The sequence below is a fragment of the Rhinolophus sinicus genome, chromosome 7, assembly GCF_057876585.1.
Source record: "Rhinolophus sinicus isolate RSI-liver-muscle chromosome 7, RSI-T2T, whole genome shotgun sequence".
Lineage (NCBI taxonomy): Eukaryota > Metazoa > Chordata > Mammalia > Chiroptera > Rhinolophidae > Rhinolophus > Rhinolophus sinicus.
In genome coordinates, this window is record NC_142507.1 from 29,590,911 (window position 1) to 29,605,261 (window position 14,351).

At 38.8% G+C, this 14,351-nt stretch overlaps 1 protein-coding gene across 1 annotated transcript in view; it reads left to right on the top strand.

Moving 5' to 3' along the window:
- Positions 1-14,351, top strand: part of SLC26A7 (solute carrier family 26 member 7) — a 263,341-nt gene that overhangs the window by 103,830 nt on the left and 145,160 nt on the right. Inside the window, exon 4 of the mRNA XM_088799743.1 lies at positions 11,102-11,266. Within this exon, the coding sequence (XP_088655869.1) occupies positions 11,102-11,266 (165 nt within the window). The remainder of the gene's footprint in view (positions 1-11,101; positions 11,267-14,351) is intronic.

Genomic DNA, 14,351 nt, shown 5'->3' on the forward strand with positions numbered 1-14,351 from the left:
ATGGGATGGAATATGTAGAAATGACTCTGTTTGAAGAGAATGGAGATGAGGGTGTAAATGGCCCAGACCTGGAGGAAGGGAACCTGCCTGAGTGATAGGGATTGTAAGGACTCCCAGTCCTGAGAGTGGCTAAGGAAACGATTGTGAAAACCCCAGAAGGCCGCAAAGAAGGAGGATTCCTTAAGGTACAGGGAATCGGAAATATGGGATGTGGCTTTGATGATCCTGCAAAAACAGAGGTGTGAGAAAAAGGCGGCAAGATATTCGGGCCCCCAAAGGTGGAGGCCCAGATGTATGCAGGCCACTAGGCAAGAGTTAGTAAAACGGCAGGAGTGGGTGGGAGAACAGAAACAACAGAGGTGTTGGATGGGGACCTCAGGACAGTGCTATTGGTGTCTGAGAGCCATGAGGAGATCCCAGTAGGGGTCGATGAGGAATTCTGCCAGGTGCCTAAAGAGGAGATCTGTGTTGACTGAGGAGGTGAGGTAAAGACAAAGGTTGATTTTATTACCTTAGGTGTTGCAGGGGAGAAGATGTCCAGTGGATGAGGGGGTGAAAGGGAAAGACCCGGGACCAACGTCTCACAGGTGTTAAGGATAGGAAAGGCTGGAAAGAGAGTGACAGTGGTGGAAGGGTTGGTCTAAGGCATCCACTTGGGACTGTCAGACTAGCGCAGGACCTCGGAGACCTTTGGGACCCACTGTAGTGTCACCTCGGAAGGGCCCTGCAATTATCATCCAGGGTCTACACTGCTGGTTGCGTGCCGAGGACGTCTCCATTCGTGAGGAAAGAAGCCAGGCAGTGGGCGGCCAACATTCCCGATGCGGATCTGGGCATCAGCCACCTCCAGTCCCAGAAGACCTATCCTCTGAGTCTTGTAGGTTGGCAGCCTTGCTAGTCGCTTTTAAATGGTTGACGGAGGCCTAATTTTTTTTGACAGAGAGAATCTTAAAATGGAAGCCTGAAGCCAGGCATGTGGCAGCAGAAGCATGAAGTGTGCCTACCTCTCCTTATATCCCAGGAGAGCCCCGAAATGATGCGGGATCCTGGTGTGTTCTGGGATCCTGATCTCGCAGTCGCCGCAGAAGGGGAACGTGGATCGGAGGGGCAAGGTTTAAGCAGTACAGTTTTATCGTAAAGTGCAAGAGAACAGCTCTCCGAAGAGAGGGGGAATCCGAAAGTGGAATGCCCTTTGAGCTGGGCTCTGCTGGGAACTATTAATATCTCTGAGTCAGAGCTGATTGGTCTCCTGCACCTGAGCTGATAATTCTGGTGGACTCTGCAGTTTGAATTTGTTTGTGAGGTATTTTAAAGTAACTTTCTTTGGTTTTGGTTATAGTCTGGGTCTTAATCTCCTCTACCACGGCCATGTCCCTGACTGCCTATGGTTTTTCTATCTCATTAGCATGCTATTAATAAAGAGGACCTATATGATGTCCTTCAGTACATTCAGATAGTCCTGATCTCAAGCTGGAAGAGTTTATAAAACTCTGGGGCAAGACTGAGTTTATAACATCATAAAATCTTGCACATGTTTATCAACGAAAAAATCCTAAGCTTATTTGAACCAAACTGATGACAATTGCCAAGAAGCAAAATCTCAATGGACTGAGAAAATGCTCCATGAAATGGCGGTTTGCAGCTTATTTTATATATAAAATCAAAGGAGGAGGGTTACATGAAATCCACTGGTGATAGATTAAGGGGGTGGGAGAAAGCAAAGTGGGGAAATCTCTGGGATTGGATAAAAGTAAATTGGAGAGATTGGTACTTCTTTTACATTGGTGGGTACAGGATAGTTAACAGTTCACTTTTTACAGCACATAGAGATAGTAATCAGGACACATGCATAATGATGAGGAATTTTGCAGTTTCCAGCTCTGGTTGGAAAAAGGATTACTGACATTCCAAAGATATTATTTTAAGTGCAGGCCCACTTAAAGGCACAGATTAACTTTATGAAAGAAGCTAAAGATGTGACTTCCCACCATGGCCCACTTAGTTATGACATTTTTTATGTTCACACCATCTCCTGTGGTTATATCAGTTTTCTGAGCTTGTCAGGCGTAATATGTGGCCCGTCCACACTTTCTAATTATCAAACATGACAGAATTGTATATCCGGATAAATAGGAATTTGTTAATATTTCTATAATCATTTAATTTTTGTTAATTGAAAGTTAAAGTACTTTGTTTATCTGAGCACATTGATTAGCAGGTCTCTCTCCTTAGAGAAAGAGAAGTTGTTTTCTAAAAAGAAATGTTAAATATTTCTAGTCACATTACAGGAAATAAAATGTTGAAGTAATAAAGAAAAAAGGATGTAAAGTAGTTTAACCTTCGATTCGACACAAAATACTCTTTCCGGAAAAGTCATTGTCTTCACTCTTTTGTAATGCAGGGGAAGGACAATCTAAAATCTATTTTGATGATGTTTTACTATTTCACAATCATTAAAGTCAGGAAGTCATTACTTTGTTTAATCTAGATCTTTCCAGCTGTATTTGTACCTCGTGAAGCTAAGAAGTAATAAATTTAATAAAATTAGGATTATAATAATTATTGTGTCATTGGGATTAATCCCTGGTCATTCACAAAAGGTGAAAAGTATTCACAGACTCAGCCTGAAATGGGGAGAGCAAGGAAGTAAGTTTTTTAAAGAAGAGGGAAGCCGGGCTAGACATTGCCAGGGCAGAGGACTGCACCTGACTTTAGGTTAGCTTTTTCTTATATAGGAAAATGTAGGTAAATTTATGTATGGCAGGAGATGTGACTTGTAGACTGAGGTCATTTGATTGACATAAGTAGTACCTCAGTTTTCGAATGTCTCTGTTGACGAACATTTCAGTTTATGAACGCCATAAACCCGGAAGTAAATGCTTCGGTTTTCGAACACACCACAGAAATCAAACATGTCACGCGACTTCCGCTGAGTGCAAGATCCTGAGGCCTAGCTGTCGGCTGTTTTCGAATGTTTCAGAGCTCGACAGTCTTCTGGAACGGATTACGTTTGAAAACCAAGGTACCACTGTATGTTGGTTATATACCTAGTTTCTTTCTGCACATGCTCTTACCCAGAATGCATACAGAAAAACCCACGGGGAGGGGGCAAGCCTTTATGTTCATTTCATTCTAATTGCATTATAATTAGGCTAGAGTTCAACTGATGGGTAGGTTTTGGCAGTTTGTGCATGTGTGAAGAACCAGTTAAAGCCAGTTGGGGCTTATCTCCTCTTTTTATGAGGATTTAGCCATCCTAGATTTACTTCTAGGGTATGAGCCTGGGCGGTTCCTGGGGAGGGGATGCAGGCCTGGGCAGTCCCCTTTCAGGTTCACTTTTATTAATCCTTTTCTGCCTCATCAAAAACATTCTTAAAATTATAAAAATGAAAATTCCTCACAGTAATAGGAATAATATTTATTATGTTTTGATATACTAAACTCCATTCCAAGTTTACTACATGTATTCATACGAGGTCTGACAATTAAGTTCATGAACTTGTTGCAACAATGTTGCAAACCTTTTTTCATATCAGAGGGATTATTCATTATGAATTTGTACCACTGGACAAACAGTTAACCAAGTTTACTATTTGGAAGTGCTGAAAAGCCTGCATGAAAAAGTTAGACCAGCTGAACTTTTCACCAACAATTCATGGCTCTTCCATCATGACAATACGCCAGCTCACACAGCACTGTCTGTGGGGGAGTTTCTAGCCAGTAAACAAATAACTGTATTGGAACACCCTCCCTACTCAACTGATCTCATTCCCAATGACTTTTTGTTTACCTGAAGATAAAGGAAATATGGAAAGGAAGACATTTTGATGACATTAAGGACATCAAGGGTAATACGATGACAGCTCTGATGGCCATTCCAGAAAAAGAGTTGCAAAATTTCTTTGAATGGTGGACTAGGTGCTGGCATTGGTGCATAACTTCCCAAGGGGAGTACTTCAAAGGAGACCATAATGATATTCTGTAATGAAGTATGCAGCAGTTTTTCTAGGATGAGTTCGCGAACTTAATTGTCCGATCTCGTACATTCAATCCCCATCAATAGTTTATGAAATAAGTAATATTACTTTTTCCATTATACAGATGAACATATTAAAAGGTAAAGTGACTTATTTAGAATCTCATAATTAGGAATTGGATGCCTAGGAGTTGGACTCCAGTATAATGTCTCTTAACTGCTGTGCTACATGGCTTTCTAAACTAATACTGAGAAAGAACTCAAGGATACTCAATCCAGCAGCTTCTAGGGGTAGGAATTGTTCTAGTTCTTTCTCACATTTTACCTACTTAATAGTAATAGCAGCCTGTGCATGAGGCATGACTAATGTGGTGGGGCAAAGTCCTAAACTTCACAACTGTGTGTCTGCCATTCTCGAAGCCTTTGAGGCTCTTTTCACACCATTTGCCTGCCTCCTCCTTATCCTTTAAGGCTAAGCTCAAATATAATAATTTCAAAAACCCTTATCTGATATCTCTGGACATGGTTGTAAGTAATTTCCCTACTTCCATGAATAAGACACTGTTTATGCCTTACATTATAGGACTACTTAATCTGCCAGGAAATATTTTCTACATATTTACCTCCCTTTCTGGACTGTGAGTCTCAAAGTAACAGACACTGTTTTAGCTCTATAATTTCAGCAGCTGGTATTTAATAAATGTGAGTTTGAAACCAGAGGGCAGCCAAGTCCAGGGCTCGGGCTGCCTGTGCAGCTCAGAACGACACATGAGTTGGGCAATAGGATAAGCATTTATTGTCAGACCACTGGTGATCTAAGAAGGCAGCAGGTTAACACTTTCAAAAACTGCCTTAACATTATAAGATCTGGGCATTCCTCCAGAGGCTACATGATGGTTCCAAGGTCTGTATGGAGCCTTCCTTCTGGCAACTGTGGCTGTCTGGGGGCATCAACAACCCAGGAACAATGATTGGAGTAGCCTGGAAAGAATGCTAGATCATAGAGATTGTGATCAATGGTCTAACAGTATTAATCATGAGTTTCAGGGTAATTTTCTAAAGCAGGGAACTGGGACAGGGGACATTCCAAGCTCAAGCCACAGGGGGTAATCTATTGTTAAGCTATAGGTCAAGGAAAGGTGAGGCCAGTGACATTGTGAAGGTTCTACTACAAGGGTCCCAAATAAGGCCCTGCCTCAAGTTGAATTATTTGAATAGGAAAAAAGTCAATTAAATGTTAGCAGTATCACCTTATTAAATAACCAAAATTATGTTGAGTGCTTTTGTTGTTGTTGTTGTTTTTACCTTTTCTCTGTCCATCCCCTAACAGAAGATAGAATGTGTCTATATCTGTTTAAATTGTAACACGGTTCTTAATGAAAAAGGAGTAGGAGAGTGTATTATAATGTTTTAATTTGGTCATGCATTTTGTCAGATCTGTCCAGGGTAAATGTGGGGACCTAGTCAATGAAATATTCCATGTCTTTTCACAATTGTCCCCCAGCCCTCACCTGATGAAAAATAAAACTACAACCACTTCTGCCACTCCCTACTCCTCTGCATCTTATAATATCATGCTCCAATCATCCCATTTTACAACTTGTTTTCTTTAGCAAGGGCAGAAAGGAAGGCAGAAAATCAAGTCATTGTCCAATCCTGACAGTTCTGTTCTCAATGCTGCTTGCATGAAAGCCTATATTTTTCTAGAAAAGTTGGAGAACTGATAAGATTATGGTGCCTCCTTCAACCATGTAATTGAGACAGGTTAGTTAGTATGTTGCTAAGTAGACAGGGAGGTCCCTGGTGGAATAAACAAGACAGACATATTCTAAGACTTCAGGTTTTGAAATCACTCCTTCACTCCAGGACAAAATGCAACAATGCCTTGAGGTTAAACATAAAATTCCTTTTGGCCTTACAAATGGAGCAGATCTGATAGATAAGAGTGGGTTATTTTGCTAATTCCTTCAGGATGGGCAAGCAGAACAAACCTGGTAGACAAATTTCATTACAAGGCACCAGTCCCCTTCCCCAAAAAGACAAGGAAAGGTATAAAAGTAAGAGCTTTTGCCTCAGTCACTGGACACCCCCATTCGGGACCCCTTCCCGCTCGGGAGCTCTGACCCTTTGCTTTCAATAAACTATCCTCTTTTTAAAACTCTTTACCTCTCCTGGGTCTGTGTTTCCATTCTTCTGTCTCACGAGACACGATCCTAGCAATCACTCACTCACTCACTCAAAATTCCCCTACATCATTTGGGGAAATATTCCTACAACACAATTTCAAACAAAAATAATTCTTAATTAAGCCTAGTGAATTTCTGATATATTCCACAATAAAAAAATCAAATAAAAAATAAACTATGTTTCCTAAGCATATGACCAATTTGTCTAGAGGATAATCCAACACTTATCTCTGTTCTCCATCCCTGCTGTGACTAGTTTAGGTGCTTTTGTCCTCTTCATTTAGCTAACCCTCTTACAACTACTCTGAAATGGCCAGTTATTCCACATTCTATCATCATATTAATCCGACCAAAACACAGTTCTGATTTTTGAGCCAGTGCACAGCATATTTCGTGGCAAAATTAAGTGTTTAATAAATGTACGCGGTCTGACAATTAAGTTCATGAACTTGTTGCAACGATGTTACTAACCTTTTTTGATATCAGAGGGATTATTCATTATGAATTTGTACCAACTGGACAGTTAACCAAGTTTACTATTTGGAAGTGCTGAAAAGGCTGCGTTAAAAAGTTAGACGACCTGAACTTTTCACCAACAATTCATGGCTCTTGCATCATGATAATGCATTAGCTCATATGGCATTGTATATGAGGGAGTTTTTAGCCAGTAAACAAATAACTGTATTGGAACACACTCCCTACTCACCTGATCTGGCCCCCAATGACTTCTTTCTTTACCCGGAGATAAAGGAAATATTGAAAGGAAGACATTTTGGTGACATTCAGGACATCAAGGATAATATGATGACAGCTCTGATGGCCATTCCAGAAAAAGAGTTCCAAAATTGCTTTGAAGGGTGGACTAGGCACTGGTATCGGTGCATAGCTTCCCAAGGGGAGTACTTCGAAGGTGACCATAGTGATATTCAGCAATGAGGTATGTAGCACCTTTTCATGAAAGTAATTGTCTGACCTTCATATATAAGAAGGATGTCACTCCTGCAAAACTCCCTTTTTGGAAAACAATTGAATGCTGCATAAGGATATGGCAGAAAAAGTTTCTGTGTGACCAGAGGACTTGAGAGAAAAAAGAAAAAAGGGTACTTATGAAGTTATGTGCTGTGGAATTCAGAATATAATAGCCTCTTCCATACTATTCAGTGATAAAAGGGAATGAGCTATGTGGATGAAAAAGGGGCCACATACTAAACCTGACAAGCTTGGGGAGGCCAGCTTGGCAGACCCTACAAACTCAGAGACCAAAATTAACCAAATAGGGTGGTCTAAACATAAAAATTCCTAACTAAAAGCTGCTCATGGTGGTTAGTCACATCCTTGGTCTGTAGCTTCCTTGACAAAAGTCAATCTTTACCTTAAGTGAGACTGTCTATTGTCTTTTTGTGTCTAAGATAACATACCTTTGGAATGTCAGAGTAATCCCTTTTTCTGGACCCCTCAGGGCACAATCCACCAGACCAGAGCACCAGACTACAGAACCCCTCATTATTATCTTGTTCCTGGTATACCATCTCTATGTGCTATAAAATGTTAACTATCCTGTTACCACCAATGTAAAAGAAGTATGTGTCTCTCCATTTTGCTTTTTTCCAGTCTCAGAGATTTCCCCACTTTGCTTTCCCCCAGCTCCTTAATCTACTACCAATGGATTTCATGTAACCCTCCTTCATCTCCTCCTTTGATTCTAATGTATAAAATAAGATGCAAAACTGCCTTTCTCTGGGGCATTTTCTTAATCCATTGAGATTTTGCTTCTTGGCAATTGTTGTCAGTTTGGCTCAAATAAACTCATTAAAGTTCTCTGCAGGTTTGGATGTTTCTTATGTCGATAATCCCCAATTTTGATGTGAATAAAATGTTGAAATTTGGGTCGTGTGGAAAGTTCTCTAACTTCTTCTTCAATTTCTTTTCATTCTCCCTTTCTCTTTTCCCTCTTTCTGCTCTTTCTTTTTCTTCCCCCTAAAGTATTTACCATTATCTTGGGTTATGGAGAATATTGTCATCCATAAGAGAGTAATTTCACTTCAGTTAATCTCACCTGTTTGCAAGCATCCTTCATGTACCCAATAGTTTGTGTTAGAAATTGGGTCTTAAGGGGCTTCTTGATCTTTCAGAGTCAAGAGTTCTACATTTTAAGGATTTATCCCTTTCTGGGAAGATTTTATTTTTAAAGCATAAAGTGTGTACAAGTAGAATATTATAAAAATACTTTAAGTCTTTGGATAAGTTTTAAAGGAGGGTACTCCATCTTTTCTGGTTTCTGTTAGATACCTATATTTGCAACATTTAAAGTGGTTGAACTCTTTTTATATCTTGCACTTTTCCTGGATTCTTCCATTTGTAACGTTCAGATTGTGGAAATGACAAAGCAGCTGCTACTAGAAGATAGTAGGTAGCTGGAAGTGATTGGTGAATCACTTCAGGTTAGGTGACATTTGTTTCTCAGGCATGACAAATCAATAACCCTTCTAAGCAGGTGCTTGAATTTAGAAAACAAATAAAAACAGAAGGTAAAATGGCGATGGTCTCTACAATGACTCCCAAAAGTTTGCTTCTCAAAATAAATGAAGATAGAATTTAGCATACAGATGAGAACTTTTTAACATACCATGTACCCGTATGCATAAAATTCCATGTTAAGAAACAGATTTCACAGTTTCAGAGATTTGAGTTGTTTGTATGCTGTATTTAACTGAAATGAAAATCCAACTCTCTGGTGTTCATCTTACTTCAGTAATATGCTAATTTCATCCTCATGGCATGTAAGAGTTGATGTCATAAATTGACACTAATTTATTAGTAAAGATATGCTTAGAGAAAAAATAGTTCAACGTTTTTCTTAACTGACTGTGTTTGCAAGATAAAAATCAACAGACTATGAATCAAGAGTTGCCAAGAAGATCAGTGCTTTCCATTAGCACTTACACCATTTATTGATTACATATTTCCCTTAGGACATTTCTACTTTGACAAACCAATGCCGTTTCTGAAAAAATGTTAATAACACAAGCTGCTGCTTTGGCTTCCTATGTTGACAGAAACAAATTGCCTGAATTCTACATTTGTGATCCATATTATTTTCTTTACTAGATCTTGAATAAAAGGGGGCTGCTAAACTGCAAACTATTCAAATACATTTCTTTCTGCACAGATAAATTCTTCCAAGTTTTCCAGAGTTGGAAAATGTGGTATGGCCCTTTCTACATTTTCAAAGCTGGTGGCTGGCTTACTGGGTAAATAATTATGACTCCTTAGGATGTTTCTAATGCATCACATATGTTGCGCATTTTACAGGTTTCAAAGCTCTTTCATATATTATTTCACAAAGCTAGGATATGGTGGAGCCAGGATCAGAACTTAAATTTTCAGGTTTGAGTGCCATTCTAACATGAATTTAGAGCATTATTGCTTTTGGCCAAGGGGCAATGCATGTGATAGAAATTATGTATTTTGCAATTTAGGATGTGGTGGTACCAGATAGCACTTCTCATTTTTATCACTATGACCTCTTGATATAAGTAGATCTCATTGCTATTCTTTCCTCTGATTTCCTTAATAAGTAATCTTATTTGTATTTTATTGGGGAACAGTGTGTTTTTCCAGGACCCATCAACTCCAAGTCAAGTCATTGTTTTCTTCTTCTTCTTTTTTTTTAAATTAAAGTTTATTGGGGTGACAATTGTTAGTAAAGTTACATAAATTTCAGGTATACAATTCTGTATTACATCCTTTATAAATCACATTCTGTGTTCACCACCCAGAGTCAGTTCTCCTAAGTCACTGTTTTCAATCTAGTTGTGGAGAGTACAGCTCACTGGCCCATGTGGGAATTGAACCAGTGACCTTGGTGTTATGAGCACTGCACTCTAACAAACTGAGCCAAATGGCTGCCCATTAATCATATTTTTGAACAAGAATTTTAAGACCTGACCTAAATATTATAATTAACACATTGAAAGGGTATATCAACATCACCCACTTTATGTCCCTTTTCCAGTGTGGATATTCATGAATGTAATTTAATGTTAATTTCAAAATAGTGGATTTTTGTTTTTGCAGTTTCTATGACTGAGTTTACACAATTGTAAAAGCTCTCTCTCTGGTAAAGGAAGAACACTAATCATTGCTGTGTTAATAGTGAAAGAGAGATTTGATTCTCTATGTCATCTTTTGCCCAGCAGAACTCAATGCACAGCTTCAACTCAGAGTTGATGATTTTGTTTTGTCATGAATGATGCTGCCATAAAGTATGATGCTAGGAGTAGTAAGGAAATGTTTAAGAAAAATGACATTTCTGCTTGTTCTTAGGTTTCTTAAGACATACCCCTTAAACTTATCTCTGTCTTTTGCTCTTTTCCATATGCAAATAAGTCCTGGTATCTTCTTATTAATATTGGCCCTTTAATACTACTTGACATAGTCTCTAGTCAAACAGTATGTTTCCATTTCTTGGAAACTGGGAAAACTCAAGAAATGACTTTTTTTTCTCAATGCTTTTGCAGTTTTAAACTGACTAGCTGTAAAGTAATGAATCACGTCTTTTAGATATTTTTTAAAAATTGCAGATATGATAATGCAAATTTGATTTTTTTTTCTCCACAGAGCCCCATGTAGTAACTGATTTGAGCATATTTCCTTTTTTTTGGTAACATGTATGATTAGGAAAAGAAAAAAAAGAAAGTCAATTGTCAGTAAAAAATGATATGTTAATTTTTATCGAAGCACTTACATTGTACCTAATAATGTTTGGAGTCTTAGAATCTGATAATGTTCTCAAGAAGACTCAAAATATTGAACATACAAAAATTTAAAACACATTTCACATTAGTTCGCTATGTCTGTGTGAAATGAAAATGAAAATGTGTTACATATTAATCCCTCTAGGAACCTTGGGAAATTTCATTTTCCTTTGTCCTATTAGGTGGCCATCTTTGTGCTACACCTGGGCAGGGCTACATTCCTGTTTACGGAGCCTGTGATCAGCGCGATGACAACTGGGGCTGCCACCCACGTCGTGACTTCACAAGTCAAGTATCTCTTGGGAATGAAAATTCCCTATATATCTGGGCCACTTGGATTCTTTTATGTAAGTTTTCCATATGTCTTTGTCCATATATTTTTTGTGTGTCTCACAGAGTAGAATTTGGTTAATTATAATATTGAGATATTTCTATATTAAAGCAACTTGGTTTAAATACAATCTCTTAGGATTTTTATTAAAATATAGCTAACATATAATATTATATTGGTTTCAGGTGTTTAGCAGTTATTCAACAGTACCCACCTGGCACTTTACATAATCATTACCATATTACTGATTATATTCCCTATACTTTACATCCCCGTGACTATTTTATAACTACCAATTTGTATTTCTTAATCCCTTCACATTTTTCACCCTCCCCCTAATCCCCCTTCCATCTATTACCCTGATAGATCTAGTACCTATCTGACACCATACAGAGTTATTGCAATATTATTGACTATATTCCTTATGCTATACACTACATCCCCATAACTACTGTGTAACAATCAATTTATACTTCATAATCCCTTCCCATTTTTCACCCACTCCGAACACTCCTCCCTTCTGGCAACCATCAATATGTTCTCTGTATGTATGAGTTTGTTTCTGTTTCATTTATTTATTTTGTTCTTTAGATTCCACTTATAAGTGAAATCATACAACATTTGTCCTTTGCTGTCTGACTTACTATAATCCACAAAATACTCTCTAGATCCATTGCATTCTTTTTTAATTTTTTTGGCTGACTAATATTCCATTGTATATATGTACCACCTCTTCTTTATCCATTCATCCATTGAGGGACACCCAGGTTGTCTTCATGTCTTGGCAGTTGTAAATAATACTGCAATGAGCATGTAAATGAGCACATCCTGTCAAAGTAGCATTTTGGGTTTCTTTGGATAAATACCCAGAAGTGGGATTACTAGGTCATTCTTTGTCTGTTGTTATAGTCTTTGTTTTAAAGTCTATTTTGTCTGTTATAAGTATGACTACTCCAGATTTTGTTTATTTGTTTGTTTCCATTTTTCATGAAATATTGTTTCCATCTCTTTATTTTCAGTCTGTGTTTGTCTCTTGGAAGAAGTGTCTGTTCAGGTCCTCTGCCAATTTTTTAAATTGGGTTCTTTTTAATGTATTGTATTTTTTTGTTGTTGTTGAGTTGTATGAGTTCTTTATATAGTTTGGATATTAGCCCCTTATCTCTGTGCTTCCTGGGCTTGTATACCTATTTCCTTCACCATAATTATTTCCATCATTAGGGAAATTTTCCATCATTATTTCTTCAAATAGGTTTTCAATTCCTTGCTCTCTTCTTCTGGCATCCCTATAATGTGAATGTTGGTATGCTTGATGTTGTCCCAGAAAGCTCTTCATTTTTTAAAATTATTTTTGCTGTTCCAATTGGGTGTTTTGTGCTACCTTATCTTCTAAATCACAGATTCAGTCCTCTGCTTCATCAAATCTACTGTTTATTCCCTGTAATGTAGTCTTCATTTCTGTTATTGTATTCTTTCTTTCTGACTGGTCCTTTTTATTTATTTATTTTTTTGCCTTCATTTTTATGTTTCCTGTCTCTTTGTTGAAGTTCTTCCTGAGATCACTGAGCATCCTTATATCCAGTGTTTAGAACTCTGCATCTGGTAGATTGCTTTGCTTGTCTCCATTTTGTTTTGTTCATTTTCTGGAGCTTTGTTCTCTTCTTTTATTTGGGACATGCTTCTTTGTCTCCCCATTTTGGCTGCTTCCCTGTGTTTCTTTCTAGGTACTAGGTAGGGCTTCTATGTTTATCAGTCTTAGTAGAGTGGCCTTACGTAGTAGGTGTGCTGTGGGGCTCAGTGGCACAGTCTTCCGGGTCACCTGGGCTGCACACTCCAGTTGTGTCCTTGTGTGTGTTTTGTGTGCTTTCTTCTTGTAGCTCAACCTTGGTTGCTGTTTGCACATCAATGGGAGGGAGACCCTTGGGCTCATTAGTTGTGAGAACTGGCCATAACTACAGTGGAGGAGTTATGGTGCAGGCGCTGTTGCTACAGAGCAGGACCTGCCTTAGCATGGCTCTGGTGCCTGTCCAATCCACCCCTCGGGTGCATCATCCTTGGAGGCAGGTGGGTGATGCTGCAGCTTGTTTCAAAGCTGGCCACTAGGCGTGCCAGCCCCAGGGCCATCTGGGAGGGAACCTGCTGCAAGTCAAGTTCAGCCACAACCCATGCTCCACTTGAGGCCACCTGGCAAGAGCCACAAAGCAATTCACAGATGGCCACCACTCATGCCATGTTTGGAAGTGCCTCAGGAGGCCAATTCACAAACCAGACCAGCTGCCGCTAGTGCCAGACTTTGGGCTACTCAGCCAGAGGTATGGGACATGCTCAAGCCAGATGCTGTTTGTCTGGGCTCCAGGGACCCCTGAGAGGCCCTAGGAAAGTGTGCAACATAAGCCAAAGCAGGTGATTTATATGAAAAATCCACTGGAAGCAGCTTGAATATTCCCAAAATTTGGGTGGGATGGATCTCAGAATCACTGGGGCATGGCAAATGAATGATGTCAGCCAGCTTCATGGAGACTCAGGTATTCTAAATGTGGTTTTGGATATTAAACTAGTTTAATGTATTATAAACAATTGAATATTATATAATTTGGGGGCATGCTTTAGAAAAAAAAATAACTAGAAATTTTTGTGAGCCAGATATGTTGCCAAGTTCTAATGAAAGCCATCCACTGGGATTGTGGTTGAGTTGAACAACAGTATATTCAACCATGTACTTTCAGTATTGTGAACTCTGGTAGGAATCAAATCACAGGCCTGGTCAAAATTGGTGGCTGGAACCCCAATAATCAGTTACTAAAAGCCACTTGAACCTGAGAGAGAAAAATGGCCAGTTTCAACATATTTTCATAACAGTGTATTGTTTTTGGTCTCTGGAAAAACACACTGTTTCCCAATATACCCCAATTTAAAAAAAAGAAAGAAAGAAATTTTGCATCATGCATAGCTTACACTGGAACATTTGGAAAGTGAGCTTTGGTGTAGAATCTGATGATGATAATGTAAATTTGAAATTGCACTTGGATCATTTTGATGGAATGTAAACTAGCAGAGCTGAGCTCAGCACAGAAGTATAGAACAGAGGACAAAACAGACATTTG